The following is a 26,296-nucleotide window of genomic DNA, read 5'->3' as shown; positions in this document are numbered from 1 at the left end:
TGCACCTCATACATGACAGAGGCATGATTTTTTCTGATTAGACTAAGATCATTATTCACATCTAGGATATTTAGATAAGGCATGTTTTATGCTTCTTTTTTTAGCTAATGCTGTGTCATATCACCTTCAAGGTAGAAAACAAACTTTAGCTTTTCGGATATAATATATTGTGGCTCCTCTATAAAGAGTCTTAGTAATAATTAGTAAAGATAATAATGTGAGCATATTATATAAGAACGTATCTGAATCAGAGCAACCTTTATTCATAAAATTTCAGAGGCCCACAAAGTTTTACGAGCTCTCTTACAAATATTTATAACTTTTATTGATAGATTACTTGTACAAGATGTACATTCATTTTTTAAGTGAAACAACAGAAAAAAAAAAACTCAATGGCGAATCATGTTTGGGCATGCTTGCATATGCAATATGATGGGATACAACAAATTCCTTGGAGCATCAAGAAAATCTCAACACAAAGTTTCATCCACCATCCCTGAAATGTTTGTAAACTCAAACACGCTACATTTTAGTCAAACAAATGTACTGCAGTCACACGTTTGCTTAAAACTGTTGCAAATGTTAACATTTAAAAAATATATAAAAATAAATGCAAAGCCATGTAAATATGCACACTTGAAATTCGACTATTTAACATTTATAAACTTTCAGATCAAATAATAAATAAAAGCACCAATGACTCCAATGAAAGAAACAGAAACATTCCTAAACCGTAATGGTGAACAACGAAATCAGCCCACAATGTAGCGATTATTGTTAGAGGTAGACCTGACCGAGATCTACCACTGTAGTTCAAAGGCAATTGATGTCCGAACTGGCAGTTTGTTTAATAGTACGCTTATGGAAATAATACTGTTTTCTTGAGCGTGTTGTATTCAATTTGATATTTTCAGGGAACAGCTTCAGGACAGCTAATTGTTTATATGGGGGAAAAAAGACTGTATGCAGTTGCTAAAACGCATGTCATACTGTAAATGATTTTGGAGCATTAAATAATTCTACCTCTATTAATGTGATCAAATTGTTGTCTTTGGTGGATTTGTTGTTATGTTAAAAAACAGACATGTTTATGACCCATGAACCTAGAGCAGTTTTGTACAGTGTCAAATGAATTTTTCCTTGTCTGCTTTAAGGTGATATCAATATATCCTTAAATGCACGTGTACAAAAGTATATTGGAATACCATTAAACTTCGGGAAGTTATGGCACATTGCAAATGAGTCGGCAAATTATCTTTTAGACAGCTTTTAAAGATGTTTTTGTGGCAAAGAACTTTCAACACATCGACATCAGTGCCGAAAACCCAACAACTTAAAAATCATTGTTTAATTAGCAAACATCAACCGCTATATTACGTTTTCCATATTTACAGTATTGCACTTAACTGCACATCATTGCATTTCAGTTAAACTGATGTTTCTTAAAATGTTAAATTACAAAGTTGCAGTTACTGTTTATCCTTTTTGAAACAAACAGAAAAGGTCATTTTAAATGTATTTCAGCGAAACGAAACCCAAATCTGTTTCCCCCTTACATAAAAGTAGTATATCTTGCATTAAGGATTGTAAACACCTTTATACAAGACCTGAAGTGCAAAAGCTAGGTTCACTTCTATTCCAGGACACATCACATAAAAAAGAGAGCACAAAATATGAGAATGAAAGCTAAAAGTCCATACACATGCCCAGAAGGAAATAACAGCAATGCAACATTTCCTCCTAAAACAGAAAGAATCATAAGAATTCCACTAAAAACCAGGCGATTGTGCCATTGATGTTATTGCTGTTTCCAGTCTTTGTCCACAGCAGAATGACCAAAAAAAGAGAAGAAAAAAAATCAAAAATGCAAATAACGGCTTTAGATATGAATTGTAGTGGAGGGTTATCATGGCAGTGATCAACATGGATGTATGTCAGTTACAATGGAGGCCAGCCCCAATAGGTCTATCCTTCAATTGAGCACGTGCACTAGGCAGCGGCACAGTGGTAGGAGGCAAATATGGCCGTCTCTTTCTTTTCACTTTGAGGTTGAGATTCCAAAGTTTCAGTGTCTGTCGGTAAAAACACAACCTCTAGCCTCACTCTGTGTCTGCCTTTGCTTTTTTTTTTTTTAAAGTCTTCTCTCCTAAACGCTGGTTTTCAGACAGACATCCAGACATTTTTGTATGGTCCTGGGGCTGTGATCTGTGCCTGGAAAGGGCTGAGCCAGTGGCCTCCAAGAAGTCCTGCCTGTTGGGCGAAAAGTAAAAGGTGATTCATTGGTATTTAATTACCTTTCTCTACAAGTGGTTTGTTTTGGCAGCTGGTTTTTTGTGACTTTTTTTTTCTCTCTCATTCTCTCCCCTTACACCCCTTTTTTCTCTTTTGTTTTTATTTTGTTTTGTTTTAACTGTGAGTGTCACAGCCTTTTCACAGGCTTAGTCTTGTGTTAGAAGCAATTATCAGTTCAGAGCAGCAGAGAAGCCCATGGGGGTCAGAGTCCCAGCGCCTCGGCGTGTTTTCTTGCCTTGAGTCGCAGGTCGGCGATGCTGGAGTTCTTGCTATTGCTCTTGGCAGCTGCTACCACGGCGGCCGCTGCAGAGGCCGAGTCTGCCAGCGACGCGATCGGTAATCCAAAGGGCGGGGGCGGGAACATCAGATAGGGAGCGTGGGCCGCGAGGTGTGGGTGCAGATGAGGATGGGAGTGTGTTCCGACCCCCTCCAACTGTAACTGAGCTTGGACCTGCAGGGCGAGCAAAAACAAACACGGAGTTAGTCAGCGGCCGTGGGGTCAGCTCGAGGAACGGCAGGGATCCGCTTTCAGGCTCGGACACCGCTCCAACTGTGTGCTTTCAGTGAAAACACTCACTCACTCACTCAACTCAGTGCATTCTTTTTCATCTGCTCTTGAGCTGAATTATGCAATGCGTTCAGACAGCTTAATAGTCAAAGGACGTCCATCAGCTGCAAATCTCAAATCTCAGCATATTAGTTTGATGCACACTGAATCTTTCCATACAACCTTTAAAAGCTGCAACATCATGTAATCTTAATTATATATTCAATGGCATAAATAAACAATTTCGCACTCAAAATATTCATTCTCATATATATAAATATTTATTCGCATAGATCCTAGGGGGGAAAAAAAGATGTAAGCAGGCAGCATAAAATATCAGGTTGCAGATTCTAAGCAATTATTTCAGTAAGATGAGGTGAAAATTAGACATCCGCCGACTTAAAAAGTGACTTATTTTTAATTTTATTTTTTTGTATTCTTCTCATGCATCTTTCTCTGCACAGGGATCATAAATATTTCAAAGCTTTACATTTTGCCGTCCAACTTAAATACAACATCTGACAAGCAGCACAAGTTTTTGACACTGGGAAAGAATGTTTTACCAGTGTTTCTTTTTTTGTTTTCTACGTGAATACGAAGCATAGGGAGATTACTTTGAAAGGAGGATAAATAACGTCAGACCTGGTAGTCTGTTATTTTGGGAAAATAATCAGGTATGAATGCAGCCCGTCTCATCTGAGTTTCTTTGCTACTCACAATTTTTAACCACAGGCCTTCTGACTTTATTCTTGGCACTTGCATTTATTTTAATTACCTCTGTGTGAAAATACTCGTCAGAATTAAAGCAGGACTTGCTCCAGTGTCTCCAAAAATCAGTCAAATTGGACTGTGCAACCCCACTACAGGGGCAGTCGGAACAACAGGTGGTGGACATTTGTGGTGTTCAGTATGCAGTCCTCACGCCTGGGCCCTGCCAATGCTGCTCAGTGCCAATAACCATCAGTGCGTTATTCCTCTTTCATAATCTCTTTTATCTGCCTTCCCCTCGCTGTGCTATTAGCTTAATTATGGCTGCTCTCTCGTCTGGCTGATGCAGACAGTTCTTCACCACCAGATCTCTCGGTCCCCCTTATCTCATCGGGTCTCGGAGGTGAAAGGTTCGCGCCCTTCGCACGACGCATGGAGACTAGCGTCAAATCAGATTGGTTGTCAAAGCCTAAACATTTTCTCGGTCACTCGTGGCTACTTTTAGGCAGGTGTTATGGCAGGGCGAGACGTTTATTTAGTCGACTGAACTGCACATTTGCCTTTGGATGTATGCTGTTATCGAAATGCGAACATTTGAAAGCACAAAATATATTATTCTTACCTGTTGAAATGGCATTCGGAGTGCGCCCATATTGACGTAAGGAGCTACCCTGCACGCGTCCAGGTGACTCGCGGTGCCCAAAATAACACCTGAATAGAAAAGAATAATAAATTAGCAAAGCTAGTCATGATGACTATGTTTAATGTAAATTATTTCACCATTTAAATCAAGTTTAAAATGTAATGAGTTCTAAAATGGCGTGTTGTCAGAGCTGCGGCGCAATGAGGTTTGCACGTGCTCAGGACATAAGAGCTGTTGGCTCACGAGCACCCAGGTTGGATGCTACTCCAACTTGGGCCAAGTCCCGTGAATTGAATTTAAAAAATATGCATAAAATATAGTCTTATGTTTACACAAAAATTGAATAATTAGGTTAGCCTATTTATTAAATGATTATTTAAGCATTTTACCTTTGTGCATTTGATTTTCCTGTTTTCGGCATTTCGCTCTTCTGTTCTGAAACCATACCTAAAAAAGAAATAAAATACGGTTACACTTTATCGTGTTCACCACCATTCACGACTTGTAGGCTACATTAAATTACAAACAAAAAAAGTGCAAATGTGTTAGGCTACACTACACCGTTTGCCCGTGCAACCTGCTTTAAAGAAAAACAATGTCGATTTATGTTGCCTTAATTTATTAATTTTTAGTCTATATTACTTTAGCAAACACATTAATTGGAAATTCGTCTTTTGTTATCCATTGTTCCACAACTCTTCATCATGGTTAATATTGCAGATCTTTTACACAAGTTAATTCTTTATGTAGCCCGGTATATTCTTTGACTGGCTCTACGTTTAATAAGCCTACATTTCAGTTTTTTTTACTTCCCCTTTTTGTAAATAAAGTGACGATAGGCCTACCAGCCTTTTTCAAAAAACCATATTGGCTAACCGACAATTTTACATCGGTAAAATAAAGGCTATTCTTTTTTATAAAAATCCTTTTTTTCCACCATAAAATTAATTTTCTGCTTCATATAGGCTAGGCTTTGTGCTTGAAAAGGTGGGAAATAATAATTTTGAACAATGTGAATTTAGACTACTGTTCTCCATCATTACTCGCTCTGGTCAGTTCAGTTAAATCATGCAGACTATTAAACGCTCAGACTCGCTCATTAAAATTTAAAAGCAAACGCTCTGTCAACCTGTTCTTTGAAAGACAATCCGGTTTTTCATTATGACATATTATTATTATTTATTTATGTATTATTATTATTAGTCAATGTGTGACTTAAAGTGCGCCACAATGAATGCATCATATTTCAATCTTTGATCGATTGTAATTATCCACCACTATGCTATAGGGAAAGTGAGCTACACTGGTTTCGACAGTTATTTCTTCATTAAGGACCACTCAATGATGCGGTTCACAAATACCCTAATCTAATTTCCGTTTGATTTTTATTAGAGACAGTGAATAATGACATTTAATTTAGCCCTGCACCAAAAACCGAAAGATATTAGTCGTAATTGAATTACTGCCTTCTCCTCACTGAGGTCTCATAACTTTCAATTAGATTCTTGACAGCTGGTCGGCGTGGGGCTTCTATAGGACAGTAGTAGGCCTGTAGTAGCAGGTTCATATCAATTAAGCTACTTCGCGTCCATATCGTTTAACTCAGACTTTTCTGCGAAATTTAAAATGTGATATCCGTCATAAAATGTCATAGAAGCGTTTCAACGCAGTATGAATTTTTGCTTTGAATCACAGCTCTGGCCTATTCTATGATCTCCTCTTTTAATCTGATTTCGCCTCCGCTTCTGAAACATTAAAAAAATATCCTGCTTGCAAGCTGTCACACTGGCAAACAATGTTACTTATTTTCCCATTACATTTTGTAACACGAGGTATGTCACTGTTTGAGTTGAGACCGAATTGAATTATTCCTAATACATTTTTATAGGAACACTATATCAAGCCAATGGCAGATATTACAAAGATAAGGTTGGAGAAAATGAGGTGAGTGACATAAGAAGATATCCCCTGCAGCAGCGGTTCAATCTCTTCATTAATTTTAATGATGTGGTTAGATCTTTCTGCAGCACATAAGCAAGTTTTCCTTTGAATAGCTGCTGCTGCAGGAACTAAAAGGCTATTTCATATCCACACCCACCACTGAAACTGAACCCGCATAAATCGAAAGATAACAGAAATGCTTTGTGTGTGAGTGAATATAACAACAACAGTTTCTAAATGTTAAACATCTCAGACGCATGGTGTTATAAACAAATTTAATAGCCTTCTTAAGCAAATGTGTAGGAGAAATAAAGGCCTAGCAAGCGACCACACTTTGGCAATTGAGTTAATAAATAGTAGCCTGTTCACTCCTCTACAACAAAACACGTATTCCTAAGAAGTGTTTAACAGTACCTACTTTATAAATAGATTGCCTATTATTTACAATAATTTTAGTTTACAGGCATTAAGTTATCACAGGCGTCATAAACTCCTCTGGGCATATGAACATAAACAACACAAAGCGCTATTATAAGAGACTTATTATTTATATTACTACTTGCTAATATTATATATAAAAGCAATAAACAGATTATGAATAACCTCCGTGGAAATTATTTTTCTCCATTATGCCACGCTGATTAAGGTTACTGTTGTAGGCTATTTTCACACACAGGCCTACTTTAAACTACTTCAAGACCAATACGTAAAACGTTGAAAAATGAATGACACAGAACCGCCAATTGACATTCAGGGTATTTGCATTTCCACTAAAAGATGCATTCGTTTAAAAAAATTATCTACACGCTCTCTGGTAGTTTTCAATTATTCATTTTTTAATGTAGTAGCCTAGCCTAGTTTTTGATAGTTGCTTGTTTTATCTGTTCTAAAAAAAATTTTTACTACAAAAAAAGTATAAAAAATACTAATAATCAGTGAAGTGAATGTAAGCTTACCTGTACGCGGGCCTCAGACAGCCCCAGTCTCTGACTCAACTCCTCCCGCATGAAGGCGTCCGGGTAATGCGTCTCATCAAACAAGCGCTCCAGTTCATTCAGCTGCTCTAAGGTAAAATTTGTCCTGCTCCGTCTCTGCTTCAGTTTACTTTGTGCGTCCTCGTCCTCTGATTTCACATCCTCCTTCTTGTCTTTGCAGTCGTAAATTCCTGTGAAAATACAACATGAACACATCAACAAAGATTTTCTTTAAGCATTACCTACATGAGGATTTTTTACTTGCAAATGGTGAAAATTCTACTCAGATTCGGCAGACAAAATGCCCTAAATCTAATTAATATAATGTGTCTACACTTTAGCTTAAAAACGAAAACAATTTTGTTATATAAAATCCGAGATGAACAATGACTTACTGCTGCTGTGAAACAACATACATTTTGGAAAATCACTTTATAGCGTATATACAAATAAAATAGACTTGCAAATTAAACAATAAATGTTCTCGATATTTGTATATGCATAACTTGTAAGTGGCAGATTCTTATATTTAAGGGGCATGCATACATAGACTAGATCATTATGTAATTTTAAAATTACATTAGGATATTAGGAGACATTAGAAGTTTACAAAGAGCCAATGCTTTGCATTTTGAAAAAAAAAAAAACTGGACCTGTACCCTCATTCCAGAGCAGTATTACAATAAAGTGTGTTATTTGTTATTAGCTTTGTAGCCTAAATCAAAACTTGCTAAACTTTATCTTATACGATAATAAACACTTTAATGCTAAATTATTACAGTAGCTATATAGGCTACCTGTACTGCAATAATTTGTTTTCTCTCATTCTTTTAAAGGTATGCTATTTGTTGTTTTGTTTTTAATGTATTAATGGCATTTAAATTTACCCATTATTATTATTATTATTATTATTATTATTATTAATATATTTGTATTCCAAAAACAAACTGTCATGGGCCTGTCAAGATTGTCTTAAACGTATGCACAGGTTTTAAATTAAATTAATATTTCAAAATATTATCACCCACATGGTTCTGTTAAATTATATTCTTTTTTACTTTTACTTTTTTACTTTAAGTGTTTTGTACGTAAAGAGTAAATAAGTGTCTCTAGTCATTTCCTGGCAATTCTAAGAACGATAAGGAATACATTGATAGATAATTCTTTCAAATTTGACTAGACAGGGGCCTATTGTTTTTACTGTAATTACTCAAATGTGAGGACACAGACGACTTTTTTTTTAAATGTATTATTATTCTCTTTCTTAAAATTGCCTATCGTGTATTTCTGTTCTTTTACAAAAGAAAACACTCCACACGGCACACACATCAACTAACCATTGCATCAGCTGCATTCAGCTTGACATTCTCCACTCGCATACTAGTTAGCCTCTTAACACAATCAAAATCTTTCTTTAAGATAATGAAAATGACCTCAATATATTGTAATTCAGATTGTATCGATATTTCAACAACGCCAAACGTATTCACGCGTAAAACCTATAGTTGTAAACGCGTCTGCAGCGAAACACACTATTATACTTTGCGTGGTGTTACTCACCGTCAGCAGCCCGTGTCACGTTAAACTCCTTCAATTTCTCCTTTTCCAGGTCTACGTGCTCCTTGTAAAGGTGTACCGGACAATGGTTGTTGTTGGTTTCTGTAATCTCCTGAAGGTTGGTCTCTGAGTTTCCCAGCTCTCTGGCTCGGGCTAAACCACTCTCCAAAACTTCCCTGTACGTGATGCTCTCTTTGCTGGTCTCCTTGCTTTTCTGATCGAAGGATTTCGACACGAACGCCGTTAGTTCTTCCATGGCTGATTACGGAAATCCACTTTAAAATGAATCTAACACGAATCTTTGTGTCTGCTCAGCAGTGATTTCGGCGAAATGTTTGCGTGTAGAAGGTTTAGATCACTCCTGCTGTTATGTCTGTGTTTTTCAGATCACACTATTTATACACGGCCACCTCAGCCCGGCCCCCATCGCCATCATGTCTGGAGTCATTACAGGCGCTTCTGAATTCAACTTTCAGCGGCTTTTCCTCAAATCAATTCTGCACTGGATGGAGTCCCCTTAATTTAATTATAATTAATTAGGATTCCTACAGTGCCGTGTGGTCAATTGGAAATGGGAACCGTGTTTAATTAATTCTGTGATAATTTCACTAACGCAATTAGAGGATATGAATATTGCAGCATGACATTATCAGTTCATTTTGGTATATTGACGTTAACATGGACAGAGGCTATAGAGAATTTGCCGATCGAAGGAAAATAAACAATTCAAGCGAAAATAGACCTTAGCGTCCCATTTGTGGACAACTTTTCGATGTTCATCGCCAGTCATTATTTTCAGTTTTTCCTTTAGTTTGTCAGCTAGGCTATTCATCGTCGACATAAGTCAATTAAAATATAAATAAATGTAATAAATTATATATATATTTTTTATATTTTATATTATTGAACATATTCATATATATAATATTTAGATTGCATAAATTCAATATAGGCTAATTTATATAACATTTTAAGGCTATGATATCTTGATAAGGTGATATCGTAAACTGCCCGCTTTCATACAGTTGATATTCCAGTTGGAAATAGTTGTGTCCCATAGGCTGCGCTTTTATTTTATTAGAAAAAGTAAATTTATTCAACTTTTTTTTTTTTAAAAACATTGTTGTCCAAATAGGCCTATCTACTTTATATATACATATTTAACATCCATGAGCAAAGATAAGAAAACATTTGGTGTGATTGTAGCATAAGTGTCTAGGCGCATTTGCAATAATTGTTTCAGAGTTTCAGTTTAATTGCACGACTAATCATGTTACTGTACCACTGATAATAATATATTGTATGTAAATATATGCAAGGCGTTAGTTTATATATATATAGTCTTTAATAAAAAGGTGGGTACTAAAAATGCTCTCAAAATATTTAAGAATTTAAACATTTTTTATGTATGGGTATATTTTTTTAATTCTTAAATGTAATATAAAAAAGATAAATGCATCTGACATAATCATGAGCATTTATTTCTAGTGTGGTTATTTTAAAAATGCACAAGTCGCTCGGATTTGGCGCTATGATATTATCGCATGCACGGATCAGTGCAGGGCGAGAATAAAAAGGGCAGAATCAAAAGGATGTTATGATCCCCTGTGAATATTGAGCACCGTGGTGTGAAATTGCTCATGTAAACCTCACAGATGACGTGTTTGATAGCGATTTATTTATTAAATCCATCCTCATTCAAGACTGCAGTCCATATTTGAATATTTTTCTAACATATGACCTTGTGATTCATATTCTCTAATTTTTGATTCCATTTAAAGAAATCACTTTTCTTCCAAACGAGAATGTTTTTGAATCTGTTTGAATTCATATTCTCATCATTCAAACTCTATTCAGTCTTTTTTTTAAGGTTTTTTTTTTCTTTAACTGGGCAATATTGGATATATTTAAGCAGTGATGATGGATGGAAACTCATTTGTAGTTTCACGTCAAGGGAAGGATATAGTGTGTCAGGTGCACCTTTGATTCCGGGAGATTCCTAGAGTAAGCTGAAACACCGCTGCTTATGAAGTTGGATTACTCCTTTCTCAGTTGTTTTTATTATAGCTTAGAGCAGACGGGTAGGCCTTACTATTTTCAGCGTTTCTGCTGTGATACCTTCTAGCAGGCCTTTTTAAAAGCCTAGCTCACTTTAACGGATTGTAGAACTTCAAAGTGACTGGTGCAGATGCTTTAAAATTAGTCAGTATAGGCTACACTACATGTGCGGTGCGGTTCACTATCCACAACAGCCTCCAGGGAATCGATACTTAGCCTAGGCTACTATATGCTACACATACGTGGGTAAGTCGACAAGTCTGGATGTTCTTCTGCCTCACTAGTGTCATTGAAGTTTAGTAGCAGACCGTTCTTAAAGGCGCAGGAATTATATTCTCTCTCTCTCTCTCTCTCTCTCTCTCTCTCTCTCTCTCTCTCTCTCTCTCTCTCTCTCTCTCTTCGTTCTGAAAACGTATGCGACCACGTGAATTTGTTGCCGCTTGTGTTTGGATGAAGTTTATTGGCCAAGTAACAATGCATTTACCAGTATTAAACATAAATAGCGTTAACAAATAAAATGTTAGGCTACTGAAAATCACAGCACAGGGCTGAAGAATAAATTCAGTCACTCATTATTTTATCACGTCTTATTCGTTCCGTATAACCTCTTTTTTTGCTTAATAAACGATATGTTTATTATTTATTATTAATCGGCATATTTCATAATTTCGTATCTTGTTCACATATTTTCTGTTATGGCTGTAAGGGGTGAGCAGACACAATTAAATTACAATTAAGCTCTAAAAGGTTTCACTGGAAGTGACCGAATTAGGGTCGGACAGGTTGATGGATTACAGTCTATATCTGGGTTGTAAAGAAATAAATAAATCGTCAAGTGAAATGTCGATAACAATTTTACAGCTTAAGCCACGGGCGATGTGCGTGAAAATTTATGACATCATTGTCTTAGTCGAAGAAAAAAACCACACATGGACTCTTTGGGGGGAAGTAATATATGGTTCAACTCATGTAAATAATACTTTCTTTGTCAGTTTGCATCCTACAACAGTACCTCTATTTTTATTTGGTCAGAATCAGTTCATGTCAAAGCAGGTGGCTATACTGGTACTTTAAGAAATAATTGCTCTGAATTATTTGCATTCCCTTAATCAGACTGCAGAGAGACATCAGGCAGGATCCTGCTTCCAGTTATGCAAAACGTAAATGTAATTATGCCTTACTTCTTGTAATTGTGTGATGTTAAAGTTCATCCTCCTCTCCTACCTTTGATTATCTTTTGGCACATTATTAGCAAATAAACAGCTTTATTAAGTATAATGCCTTTTGAGAGAGGCCCGGACCATGTGCCCCCTTAAAAGTAAAGCAAAGAACTGTGATGTAAAATTTGCGTCTATTGGCAACAGGCCATTTAATCATCCAGCCAGTGAATCAGTCCCTGGTTTCAGCTGAGCTAAATGTGTGCCGTGATTCTTCAAGCAGCACTCATTCTTACAAGGGTTAGGGAGCTTGTTAATAAAGTGGAGGGGAAAGGAGACTCAAGACCTTTCTGCGGGAAGTCCAGGCTTACTCTGACAAATGCCATAACAGCGTTTGAACTTGCTCGTTCACTCAGATTAATCCCTTATGTTCACGAGACCAATGTGTTCTAAATTCATATTTAAAATGGTGGCTATTTGGTGTTGTTTTGAGCCGTGCTGATTACTTCAGGGTTTAAACCCCCAATTAAGTGCAATGGCAGACCCCCAGTGGCAGACAGTTTTTAGTGTTATGCACAGGCATGTAGGGAAGATAATGAGGCGTAGTTAACCCTAACAGGCTTCCTTCTGTCTCTTGTTACACTTGCTGTAGTTTGCATTTAACCTGTGTGTAAAATGTGCAGTTATATGTGTTAATTCTGTTACATGCATAATCGTTTATCTCTTTTTACTGTTTCTGCAGAATTTGTATTTAAAATCAATATACAAATGAGCACTATTATACCTCAGATCTGTGACAGGTCCTGAATTTAATTCCTCAGTAGTTATTTCAGTCTAGTACATTTTGTGTGTGTGTGTGTTTGAAACCGTTGAAGCGCACCGTGTACAGAAATTGATTATCAACAAAATTATGGCTTAAAGCCAAAGGTCCTGAGTGTTGAAACCCTGAAGCACGAGACCACATTTTTCTTCCTTTTCCCTCTGCTGCTTTCTTCCCATAGGCTGATGGTATTAAATTGACTTTATCCTTGAAACATAATAATCCACAGAGTACTCTGACAAACCTACCGCCCCGAGCCCTCCACCTCTCCAATCCCACCCCGAACAAGCTCTTTCTGGCTTTTTATTCTGGATACAGCTGATTGTAGCAGCCAGGTTGAGGTGTACGTTTTTATCGTGGTTTGCTGATAACAGAGCCAAACAATTGGCTGCATTGTTGGTCAGAGACGATGTTTTAGATTTGATTCTAACATCACCCCTGAAGCTTGTGGGGAGACTGAGCAGAGCTGAAACATGAGAATTTTTGGAGATTTCAATCCAGATCAGGCAGCAGCATTTTGGACTAGCCATTTAGCACTTGCCAGCACAGTCCTCGAGTACTCGAGAGACTGAAGACTATATATTCTATATGCATCTGGGACATGGAGCAATGTCCTTAAATTCTTAAGAAAAGAATATAAGGCTGTTTACAATATTGTATTGATGTAATACTGAGAAAGTCAGTCAGTCTTGCAAGTAATTAAATGTCAGTCTTTAATGTGGGTATGAACTGTTATCTCTGATGATATTGATATTTTCTGAATGATACAAACACCATCTCCACTCTTAAGTTCTAGTCACTTTTTCATACAATATTTAACAGTGGTTGACTAAGCTAAAATTTAGTAGTTTGCAGAAAAGGGTCTATTTGCATTTTAATAATTTGAATAGAAGAAATATTTTGGCATTGCATGTCAGTTCAGTCGGTATATCCGAACCAAAACATCACTAAGTAGATCTTCGAGTGAATGTAATGAGTCGTGTATATTAAACCACGATCTACATGGCAACGACCATGTTGTATCTGTCGGAGGTCAAGCGTGCATGTAGCTTGCCAGCCGGGATGTGACAGGGGAATTTGAGTAAGAGGATCTTTCCTGATCATATCAGAGTTAATAGCTTGGGACCCATGGGAAATAAAATGCCTCAGCACAATAAGCTCAAATCAATACTATGAAAAAGAATTTATGAAAGATGCACAATGTGGCATTTCATCCTCCCATTCACAGATAAGCACCATGCTGACTGTCATCTGAGAAAGCTCAGCTGTTTGTGGGAGTCTGAAGATGTTGTTATGATCATTCTGATGAGGAATGAAAGCAGTTTCTGATGCTGGTGTGTAATCAGGAAGCCTATCCTGGTAAAGAAACTTTACCAACCAAGTTCCAGGTATGGGACACCATACTTGGTCACATGTCACTTCTCTTTCTACTGGTAAATATCATGGTTATAATGGCTAGCACCCAACCATTAATAACTTCAAACCCAGCTGGCCTTAACTCTGTACTTGATTTCAATATGCTTTAATGTAAAATAATAAGATGTTAAAAAATAAGGGTTGTGGACTTGAGGTCCACAGTTTGTATAAGAAACAACCTGTTATTTACTCCTGTGTTGATTTGTTTGATTCTCTTGAGGTGAAATCATCATTAAGCAAATGTAAATCTTTTCTTGTACAGTAATCTGATGAATCCAGGATATGGCATAGGATGTAAAGGTAGTATAGTTAATTGCAAAACTATAGGTAAACACTAGTTTTGCATAATGCAATGCTGCTTAAAGGGATAGGGAAAATTCTGAAACATGAAAACATTATCTTCTTTGTTTGTCCCACAGAATACAGAAAGTCATACAGGTTTGAAACGTGAGCCATTGAGTGAGTGACTAATGACAGAACTTTCTTTCTTTTTTTAATGTTTTTTTGGGCTTGTAATTTAGTGGGGTTGGTGGTTGGGGGGGGGGGGGGTAGTTTAATTGGTTAGGAGTTAAGTTGGGGGTCCCTGGATCAAGAAATGTTGTCAACCTCTGTGCTGAATGGCTACATCACTAGATTCTCTAAAAGTGCTCCTGGAGATTCTGTGCTCAACCTATGTAAACTATTTTAAATGAAACATGGCTATAAAAATCAAGACATTCTCCCAAGATACATATTCCCTCTGCAAACAGTCTTAATTAGGCTGTTCTGTGTGGAGCCTATCAACTCTTTTCAGAGCTACTTCTGGCAGACAAAGAAAATCACACATTTGTTCTTGTTTATGAGGTCATTCCGCCTGCAGTCTAGTTTAGAAGCGCGGCTCATCGCATGTGTTGAGCAAATAATCTATGAGGGGAGCGAGGGATGGTTGTATCTTGTGGTCAAAGCCTAAGACCTAGCAGGCTCGGTTGCTGATAGCGCACATTAATTTGCTTAATGCGGACATGTATCATTTTCATGTATCAACCATCCCCCTGAAAGTAGACCGACAGGATTTCGCTTACAGTAAATGAGCGGTTAAATGAATGCCATCCGCATCATTTTTTCAGTCTCCGGGTCTCTAGTGTCATTTGGACATAGCCGACTCATTTAGCATGAATACAGACAAGCTTTTATGCCGCATCCTGCACTTGATCAATCATGCAATTAAAAGCCGTTTCAAAACAGCAGCATTTTTTAATTTCGTACTGCTTTATTTAAAGACGTGGACTGTGTCCATTTGTTGGGGGAGATTTATGCACTCATCTTAAGAAGGAGAAGCCACTGATCTGCAGGCTCATTAAGATTAATTAGTGACGGGCTGCACAGTGGCATGGCTGATGAAGAGGCGCTGGAAATGGCCTGCACTGCCAAGGTGAGGCGAGCAGCTCTTCGGGCTTCTCTCTCTCTCTCTCTCTCTCTCTCTCTCTCTCTCTCTCTCTCTCTCTCTCTCTCTCTCTCTCTCTCTCTCTCTCTCTCTCTCTCTCTCTCTCTCCCTCTCTCTGCTTGCAGCCTGAGGGTTGTGATGGAAGGGGGGAGGGACTGAGTAAGGAAAGGGAGAAGGGAGGCACACCATCTGTAGACAAGTCCCTCAACAGAGTTACCAGTCACCCCCATCTGTCACACTGTGTGTGTGTGTGTGTGTGTCCCCAAACCCCCCGGCCCGTCCCCCTGGGCCAAGCTATTCAACCACTAACAGAACCGGCACTGGACAAGGATCAGGAGCTTTCCACCTCTCAAATACTGACCCTTTAGGAAAACAGACCTAACTGAAACATTGGCAAACAGACAGGTAGAACAGACATGAAATAAATTCAAGGAATAGGTCGCCCGAAAAATGAAAATTCAGTCATTATTTGCTCATCCTCATGTCAGTCCAAAGTCCAAACCCATATGTTGTTATTTCTATCAGGGAACATAAAAGGAGAGATTTTGAGGGAACTTTATGCAGTTCTATTCCGTACAACAACAGTTCATAGTGACCACGTTTATTTGTATCACGCTTTTCACAATACATATAGTTTCAAAGCAGCTTTACAGAAAATGCACGTGTCTACATTACAATTTAGAGTGTTCTGTTATGAGAGGTGACTTTGTTAATTGACATTGTTATGCATTTCAGAAATGTGTATATCATGCAGTTAGCTGTAACAATGTATTAATTTAACAGTGGATTAATTTAGGGTAGAAACAATGAGCACATGAAGGTAAAGAATACATATTGTTAACAAATGTTTAGGATAAATGGAAAATAAGTCAAGCACTAAAAAAACACCATAAAAATGAATTAATTTGTGCACTGCAATGCAACTCCACGGAATTCATATTGTAGCTCATTAAGAAAGTCTTCATTCACTGTTGATATTTCTTCTACCGAGTATATAAAATAATACAAAACAAAATCGCTGACAACAGTTTGAATATCCATTCCAGAACAAATCGTTTATTATTATTATTATTATTATTATTATTATTGCATTTTTTCTTTTCGAAACATAAAAGATGTTCTCACCTTGTACTATATGGAAAGGAATTATAAATATTCTTATACATTAAAAAAAATGTAATATGAAGAACTAACTCATCATCATCATTATTAGGGACCAAGCCCCAAAGGGGATAGCCCCTATTGTATCCGTTAGTTCTCTTTCATAGGTTCACTCAACGCTGCGGAAAGCGCAGTGGGATATCCTCTGGATGTGCCGATTGCCTGAAGCCCTATAGAATCACGCCAATTCATTGGCTGATGGCGCTCGCGCAAGCTGGCTCCGCCCCGACGCACTTACGTCGTAGCATGACGAACGCGCGCGCGCCATCCTCTCCTCAGATTTCTCTGCCTTCACGAAGCGGTCACATCTTTCCCTTCGTTCGGTTTTTCTGAGCCCGAATTTTTCTAACTCAACTACAGCTTTCGTCTCAACACTTCAGCGACTGGCATAAGTGGAACTCTGTTCTCCTTTCAGTGAAGTGTCATGGATTATCGACGCTGTTCTCCGCCATGCGTTCGTTTCATTTCGAACGACGACCCTCACAGTAAGTGTGTTAAATGTATGGGTTTTTCGCATGCGCGTGAGGCTGTATTAGGATTGTCAAAATGTAAATTTTGTGACAATCTCCTTCTCAAAACCCTCCGCTCTAGACTCGCAGTTTTTGAGAAGGAGTCATTCGTTTCCCCCCGTCGCGCTCCCGAGACCGCTGAGGCCTCTCGTGGATCCGCGGCCTGGGGCTCGGATGTTGAGCTCGAGGATATTGAGTACGAGCAGACGGGCCTCGCCCTTTCTCTCCCTCCCTCCCCCGAGCACGCACGTGGCGCGGTTGAATTCGCGCATGATTATTTATGCCCCAGCCCGGGAGCCCGCGAATCGGTTTCTTTCGGTCTGGATGACGTGATTTACACTGCAGCTTCCGACTCCGAGGATTTCGGGCCTGCTTTGACTGATGACGTTATCCCGCCTAGCGGCCAGGACGCGCGGCCTACTCCGGCCTACACTGAGCTTATTGACGTGCTTTCGCGCGCTACAGAGAAGCTCTCTATAGACTGGCCTGTTGAGCCCCGCTAGTCTCAATCGTCCAAACTCGACGAGAGATTCCTTAGTGGCCCTAATTCTAGGCCAGAGCGAAGAAAGCTGCCCTTTTTCAGCGATCTGCATCACGAGATCTCCAGATCCTGGAAGCAGCCTTTCTCCGCACGCCTAACTAATGCGGCAGCCGCTGACTTCACCAACCTTGTGGGTTTTGTGGAGCAGGGTTATTCCGTTATTCCAGCGGTCGAGGACACGCTGGCTAACCACCTCGCCCCGTCGTCTGCACCGTCCTGGAAGTCGCGTCCCCTCCTTCCTTCCAAGGCTTGTAGGACTACTTCCTCCCTTATTGGGAAGTCTTACATGGCGGCTGGTCAAGCAGGCATGGCCCTGCATACCATGGCCATCCTTCAAGCCTACCAAGCGGACGTCCTTAAGGACATGGACGAAGGAGAGGGACTGACGCCCGAAGCTGTCAAAGAGCTTCGCAAAGCCACAGATCTGGCCCTAAGAGCCACCAAACACACTGCTCGGGCTGTAGGTCGCTCTATGGCGAGCTCGGTTGCCGCAGAGCGCCACCTCTGGTTGAATCTCACGGAGATCCGAGAAAAGGATAAGAGTTTTCTTCTGGACGCCCCTATCTCCCACTCAGGTCTTTTCGGGGAAGCGGTCAACACGGTGGTTGAGAAGTTCCGTGCCGCTAAGTCTCAGTCGGCCGCGCTCAGGCAGTTTTTGCCCAGGAGATCTAGAGAGCCAAGAGACTCCAACCCTCCCCCTTCTCAGACCCGAGAACGCTCTGCTCATAGGGTTGAATTCCCTACTAGAAGGAATGACTCGGCTCATCCCCCACCAACTACGGTCTGGGGAGCCCGAGGTCGTCCGTTTCCCCGCCAGCGCCCTCACAAGCGCCTTCAGCTGAAGCGGTCCAACAAATCGGCCGCTCCATTCTCCTCGAGCCGTTCCTGACCTGCAGGTCAGAAGGAGGAGAGCCGCACCAGATCTACGAGGTTGGGACAGACCGCGCAAGCGTTTCTGCCCTCCTCCAACCGGCTCTCCTCCTCCAACCCTGTCACCTTCGCCACCCAGTGTGTTTCGAAGTGCAGGTCCTGTTTCACTCTCTTCACCCAGTCCGGAGCAGGAGGAAGGAGACGCGTCTTGCTTTCTCCCCTCGCTCCCGGCGCACGTTATACCCGCCAATCGCTTCCTCGGCACAGTTCGTTTTCCTCTGAAGCAGGCGGACCCAGTTACTTCTATGCAGGTGGTGGTACCCCCCAGTACGTGTCAGGACGCCAAGCGCTCTCCTCCACGGTCAACCACGCCTCCCCATGAACAGCGCGACACCCTATCTCAGGTATGTCCCCTGCACTGCAACACTCCTCTCCCTCTATCACATTTCGTTCAAGAATGGGAGCGTTTACCAGGGGTATCGCCTTGGATCCTTCGCACAGTTCGGCTCGGCTACACGCTTCAGTTTTGTCGCAACCCCCCCTGCTTCAACGGGGTCTTTCCTACTGTAGTCGACAGCGCCGCTCAGGCTTCTGTACTACAGCAGGAGATTTCATCCCTTCTGCTGAAGGGGGCGATAGAAGAGATTCCTTCGGGGGAAGTCGAACAAGGCTTCTACAGCCGTTACTTCCTGGTCCCGATACTAGATCTTCGCCGGTTGAACTTCTCTCTTTACAAAGGGAAATTCAAAATGTTGTCGCTGAAGGCCATCATATCTCATATCCGGCTGGAGCACTGGTTCGTGACAGTAGACCTCAAGGATGCTTATTTCCACATCCAGGTCGTACGGCGACACAGGAAGTTTCTCCGGTTCGCCTTTGGAGAGAAAGCGTACCAGTACAGGGTCCTCCCCTTTGGCCTCGCTCTAGCGCCAAGGACGTTCACAAAGTGTATGGATGCTGCTCTGGCCCCGTTGCGGCTCCAGGGCATCCATATACTCAACTACCTGGACGATTGGCTCCTTTTAGCCCACTCCAGAGAGTTGGTGACTCACCACAGGGACATTGTCCTCCGTCATATTCAGTCTCTCGGTTTGAGGTTGAATACGGAGAAGAGCGTTCTTACTCCAGCTCAGAGCACGGTTTTCTTGGGGGTACAGATGGACTCCGTTCTTATGCAGGCCCGTTTGGCTCCTGCACGGATTTCCAGTCTGGAGACATGTCTGTCCCGCTTTGCGCTAGGCCAGCATGTTTCCGTGAGCACCTGCCGCAGACTTCTGGGCCTTATGGCCGCGGCCTCCCCTGTGCTACCTCTAGGGCTACTCCACATGAGACCTTTTCTGTGGTGGATGAAGCTCTTAGGGGCTCGGCCCACGGGGCCAGCCCTTCGCCTATTGAAGGTGTCGCGCAGTTGCTTTCGCGCCCTGTCAATCTGGCGGGACCCCCTCTTCCTTCAGAAAGGAGTCGGTATGGGTGCGGTATTCCGTCGTCAAATGGTTACGACGGATGCCTCTCTGACCGGCTGGGGAGCGGTTTTCGAGGGCAGGCCAGCGTGTGGGGTTTGGACTGGCGAGAACCTCTCGTGGCACATAAACAGCTTGGAGCTGAGGGCTGTCTTCCTGGCTCTTTGCCACTTTCTCCCTTTCCTCGAAGGGCACCATGTCATTGTCAGAACGGACAATATGGCAGTAGTGTCCCATGTAAACAGATAAGGGGGTTCACGTTCGCGCACCCTAGACAGGCATGCGCGTCACCTTCTTCTGTGGTCCCAGGACAAGTTCCTCTCTCTGAGAGCAGTTCATGTCCCAGGGATTCTGAACCTCGCAGCAGATTTCCTGTCGAGGCAGAAGCTCAGGTCTGGGGAATGGATGTTGAACCACCAGACGGTGGCCCTGATCTGGGAGAGGTTCGGAAAAGCGGAAGTGGACCTCTTTGCATCTCAGGAGTCGTCCCAATGCCCGCTTTGGTTCTCCCTGAGCCCACCAGCTCCGTTGGGGATAGATGCATTCGCCCACCCTTGGCCGATGCAGAAACTCTATGCCTTCCCGCCCATCAAGCTGATCCAGGCGGTTCTGTCCAGAGTGAGAGAGAGCGGAGTCCGCCTCCTTCTGGTAGCCCCATTCTGGCCGTCCCAGCCATGGTTTTCGGAGCTGATCCCTCTGTTGGTATCCTCCCCCTGGGAGATCCCGGTCAGGGAGGACCTGCTTTCCCAGCTTCAGGGCAGGATATGGCATCCTCGCCCCGACATTTGGAAGCTGTATGTTTGGCCTATCAGAGGCCTTTAACTTTAAGCTTTGATCTCCCAACCAACGTTCAGGAGACCATTGCGAGTGCTAGAGCCCCTTCTACGAGGAGGCTGTATTCCTCCAAGTGGAGGGTATTCGAGGCATGGTGCTTAGCACATGATAGGGACCCGGTTGGCTGCCCAGTAGGCTCAGTGCTGGAATTCCTGCAGGAAAAGTTTGCTTCCGGAGCGGCTGCTACCACTCTCAGAGTATATGTCGCAGCTATTGCCGCTCATAGAGAATCAGACGAGATTCCCTTGGGGAAACTGAGGTTAGTTTCGGCCTTCATGCGTGGGGTTAGGCGCCTGAAACCGGCTCGCCCCCCTGGTGTTCCCTCGTGGGACCTGTCAGTCGTCCTGGAGGGTTTGACAGAGGCTCCCTTCGAGCCCTTGGAGTCAGCCCCTGAGCGGATTCTGACTCTTAAGGTTGCTCTTTTGTTGGCTTTATCTTCGCTAAAGCGGATGGGGGATTTGCAGGCTCTCTCTATTAGTGAGTCATGCTTGGACTTCGCTCCTGGCCTGGTTAGGGTTACCTTGAGGCCAAGGTCGGGGTATGTACCCAAGGTTCTTTCCACGGCGTTCCGCTCTCAGGTTGTTAACCTTAACGCTTTCCACCCTCCTCCTTTTGCCTCTGAGGAAGAAAGGAAACTTAACCTGCTCTGCCCGGTCCGTTCTTTGAAGTTGTATGTAGATCGCTCAGGCGGTTGGAGGAAATCTAACCAGCTCTTGGTGTGTTTTGGTGCTGGCCGCCGCGGGCTTGCGGCATCAAAGCAGAGGATTTCCCACTGGGTAACGGATGCTATTTCGCTGGCTTACGAGGTGCGTGGTTTGCCTTCACCTCTTAGCATCAGAGCACATTCCACCAGAAGTGTGGCTTCCTCTCAAGCTCTTTTTAGAGGGGCCCTCTTGGAAGACATTTGTGTGGCGGCAGGTTGGTCCTCTCCGCACACCTTTGTGAGGTTCTATAATTTAGATCTTGACATGACTCCAGGTTCCCAGGTTCTATCTGCTTGAAATATCTGCTTGATGGTTATCATTATTTGGTCTGTTACCAGTTATGGCAGCGCTTAAGCTTGGCGAGTTTGGTATTTCGTTCCCACTACGCTTTCCGCAGCGTTGAGTGAACCTATGAAAGAGAACGTCTCTGGTTACTTGCGTAACCTATGTTCTCTGAATAGGGAACGAGACGCTGCGTTCGCTGCCAAGCTCCTCGCGCTGCCGACAGTTCTTCTTTTCGGCAGAGAAATCTGAGGAGAGGATGGCGCGCGCGCGTTCGTCATGCTACGACGTAAGTGCGTCGGGGCGGAGCCAGCTTGCGCGAGCGCCATCAGCCAATGAATTGGCGTGATTCTATAGGGCTTCAGGCAATCGGCACATCCAGAGGATATCCCACTGCGCTTTCCGCAGCGTCTCGTTCCCTATTCAGAGAACATAGGTTACGCAAGTAACCAGAGACGTTTTCTTCTTCTTATTATTATTTTTCCCAAATGGGAGTCAATGGCAGCCCTATGAACCGTAAGTAGGAAAATGGTGAAATTTGGCACATTTGTAGTGATGGTAATGAATAGTAATTGGACAAGATTTTTAGTCTCTAGGACCAACTCTATAGCGCCACCACGTGTTCAAAAATTCAACATTGAAATGTTTATAACTTTTGAACCCTTTGATCTAGAAAAATTAATCTTAGTACACCTGAATCCCCTCATTATGTTGATTGCAATCAATATCGTACATTATGACTCCGCCCATTACAGTAGTGGCCATTTTGAAAAGTACAGTCAGTTTTTTTGCTACTCCTCCTTCAAAATTTTTCCAATTTTGTCCAAACATTTGTTCAAATGATATTTGGACTGAGCCGCACAGAAATGACTGAACAGATTTTTTTTATTCATCTTTGTTCAAAAGTTATGATGTCACAAAATTAACGAAGTTGTCCCAAAATTGGTTCAGAGTGCTGTATCTCGGCCAAAGTTTGATCAATCGAAACGAAAAAAAATTGGTACGCTTCATCAAAAGCATGGTCTGAGGGTCCATGCCAACCTAACGTTCCAGAGATATACGTTTTTTTGCAAAAACGCCTATAACTTAAAGAAATCAAAATTTGAACAATATTTTCATTTGTCATTTATGTCATTAATTAGTTTCCCCGGGTTATGCTGATTCAGACAATATCTCATTTGTAATTTTCCAACAATGTGACTGTCCGCCATATTGAAGCAAATGGTAAACCGTTTTTTCGCTATTCCTCCTTCAAATCTTGTTCAGTTTTGCCCAAAGTTTGCTCAGATGATCTTTGGACTAAGCCGCATAGAAATAACTGAACAGATTTTTGATATTCACTATTGTTCCCGATTTATATGTCTGCAAAGTTAACCTAGCCTGTTTGTTATCTTATGCTAGTTAGCTGAAGACCCACATTAGAAAGAATCGCATCTGGTTAGCATGCTAACCAATTATTATGCTAAGCTATCAAGTTAACCATAAGCTACATTAGCATAGCATGCTAATCTGGTTAACATGTCATGGAACTTTTTTGTGAACTCATTCTCACACTGAAACCTCTCCTCAGCAGTCTCGTGAACATGCATGAGTGATTAGCTCAATGTGTTTCACCACGGATCCCGATAATTAGCATTGTGGGTTCGCCACTCAGTGTGACCCGTGCCCAGACTGCATGAGGTACTGTGGCAGGAAAAGATGCAGAGGTTGCATCTGTTTCATGCATTGTGCCTAAGAATGATCTCATCTGAAGCTGTCACATACAACATGCCGTGCTTTTACGTACAATTCATTGTTCTTCTTCTTCCAGAATGGTTGTCAATGGCAGTCCTATGAACCACAAGTAGGAAAATTAGCTCACTTGTAGGGATGGTAATGAGTAGTAATCTGACCAATTTTGGATGATTTAATTATTATTTTTTAAATACAATATGCTCTGCATTTAATAATTATAGTGTGTGCACACACATGTGTGGACACCATTGCAAGTAGCAAAAATCTTACCTTACCAGTACCTTAGGGCAGTGTCTGTTGGAGATGACCAAGGTTTTGAAGGGCCAAATCACTGCCTCTCATCTCCAACATATCTTCCTTTGTTCCAGCAGCCTAGCCACCCCCTGTTAGAGACCAATGACTTCTCTTTCTTCACTTTACTTCTCCACACCACAGAGATGTGAACTGGACAACCTTGTTATGTGACAGAGGAAACTACTGCCCTTCAATCAGACCACCTGTCAGTGTACATGCTGCTGTTTTCCTCAGGCTGTGTACATTCAAGCTGCCATATAAGGTGATTCATTTTACATGTGCTCATAACAAAAGCTGACATCTGTGATAAGCAGGGGGAAAAAAAGCTAAGGTCTGTGGTCATAATCGCAGAGTGACAGCTAATAATGTAAGTCATTCTGGACCATTTGGACATTTTCTGTAGCCCCCTAGTGAGTCCCAGCTCCCTGGTTCAGAAACACTGCTTTAGAACCATTAATGTATAAGATTTGTGAGACTGGAAAAAAGGTTTTTGCCTTCTTAATGTTTCCTTTTGGGAGCCAATAGTTCCCAATTCATTTTCATAGTCTTAATAAATATATATAAGCTCTAATTTTAGATCATCCTCTCTGTGGACCAAGCCACTGGATACAGTGTAGACACATGATCACGTATGCTATCATTTAATAGATACATTAATGATCGCATGCATGGCGTAAAATAGCAAGCAATGCTCAGGAAAAGAAAAAAAAGAAGCAAATGGCCCAATGCCTTTCAGCCATGCTCCTTTCAAAAGTTGTTTTCCTGAAAATTAGGCAATTGACTAATGGTGTAAAATGCTGTTAATTAGCTGTACAGAAGCCCAAACAGGCTTTTTTGCCTGTAACTAATAAGAAATCAATTAGCTAATGAATTGGTCATTAAGTGAAAAGCTATCTTAGCCAGGGTATTTTTTAATGATTTTGCCTATGATCCTGTCTAATTGCCGTTGTCATACAGAGCTCTCAGCTTTCAGCATGGCTAATGAAGCTTCATTAGATCATAACTGGCACTCTTGGAAGATTTAGAGGCAAACCTGCTTCCCAATTATTTTTAATTGCCAGACATTCACACAAACAAGCGCTGCACCTTGCAGAACAGGAGAGGAGATCTGGCAACGCCGGTGTCTCCTTCATTACTTCATTTGAAGCATTTAGAGCCATGTGCAGGGTCGCCGTTACACTGTTGTTTTTTCCCCTTAATCTAAAGAGCCTCATCATTTCAAACCTGTGGGTTATTGTGCTCTCCGTCACTTTGATTTGCACCCAGCAAAAAGCTGTTTCTTCCTGCTCCACAGCTGGGGCTGTGTCATTCACACAAATGTGTGTGCGCGCACACACACACACACACACACACACACTCACACAGTCTATATTTATTTCACTTAAACAGGAGACAGTGGATTTCTGGCAGCCATGTGTAATTTAGAGAGGACAATGAGCTGTTTTTCTTTTATCAATAGCCTGACCAAGTTGTCAGTTCCTTCTGTTCATATTGGCAATGTATTTTTATAGGGTTAACAGAGAACCTTCCATTGACGTGTTTTCAGTTTGACCATAACCCTGAATAATATGTGGGGGTGGGGGGGGGGGGCATATCACACACACACATATCACACACACACACACACACACACACACACACACACACACATATATATATATATATATATATATATATCAAATATACTGTCATATGCAAACACACTCTACCGTTCAAAACCAAGACTCCATTTTATTTGATCAAAAATAGTTAAAACATTAATTTTATGAAATATTATTAAAATTTAAAATAACTGATTTCTTTTTTTAATATAATTTAAAATATAATTTATTCCTGTGATGGCAACGCTAAATTTTAGTCCAGTCTTTAGTGTCATGCACATTCTAAAATGCTGATTTGCCTCAAGAAACATGTCTTCTTATATCAGTGTTGAAAACAGTTTTGCTGCTAAATATTTTTATGGAAAAACAGCATTTATTAGAAATATTTAAAATCGAAATCTTTTGTGACATTATAAATGTGACAAACTGTCAGGTTTGATTATTTAATGCATCCTTGCTCTCCACACACACATATATACATATAAAGGCATATAGACATACATTTAATGGTACATTATTTGAAATGTATAAACAAATAAATCAAAAAATTAAAGCATTGTTTAAAATGTAAATATTTCATAACTGTTGGACTCTTATTATGTCTACACTTATGTCTGCACTTTCAGCTGATATCATGTTGCTAGATTGTGTCCTAGTGTTTCCTTTACACAACAACAAACACATGGTGTAAGTCTTGAAGTCTGATTCATGAACAAATGACTCTTATGAATCGGTTCTTTTTAAGGAGTCGTCAAAAAGATCCTCAAGCA

At 41.1% G+C, this 26,296-nt stretch overlaps 1 protein-coding gene across 1 annotated transcript; it reads right to left on the bottom strand.

Annotated features, from left to right (window-relative positions):
* Positions 1-289: 289 nt before the first annotated feature.
* shox (shox homeobox) lies at positions 290-9,102 on the bottom strand. Its single transcript, XM_077215279.1, has 6 exons — positions 8,666-9,102; positions 7,088-7,296; positions 4,580-4,637; positions 4,170-4,258; positions 2,528-2,743; positions 290-2,250 (listed from the first exon to the last, which is right to left on the bottom strand). Exons 1-6 carry the CDS (start codon positions 8,916-8,918, stop codon positions 2,161-2,163), a joined length of 915 nt encoding a protein of 304 aa, XP_077071394.1. The 5' UTR covers positions 8,919-9,102; the 3' UTR covers positions 290-2,160.
* Between the last annotated feature and the right edge of the window lie 17,194 nt (positions 9,103-26,296).

The sequence above is a fragment of the Siphateles boraxobius genome, unplaced genomic scaffold (genome assembly GCF_051911475.1).
Source record: "Siphateles boraxobius isolate OS27281-9 unplaced genomic scaffold, OSU_SipBor_1 7, whole genome shotgun sequence".
Classification (NCBI taxonomy): domain Eukaryota; kingdom Metazoa; phylum Chordata; class Actinopteri; order Cypriniformes; family Leuciscidae; genus Siphateles; species Siphateles boraxobius.
Note: the sequence above shows the minus strand (reverse complement) of the source record. Positions and strands in the feature narration are given on the sequence as shown.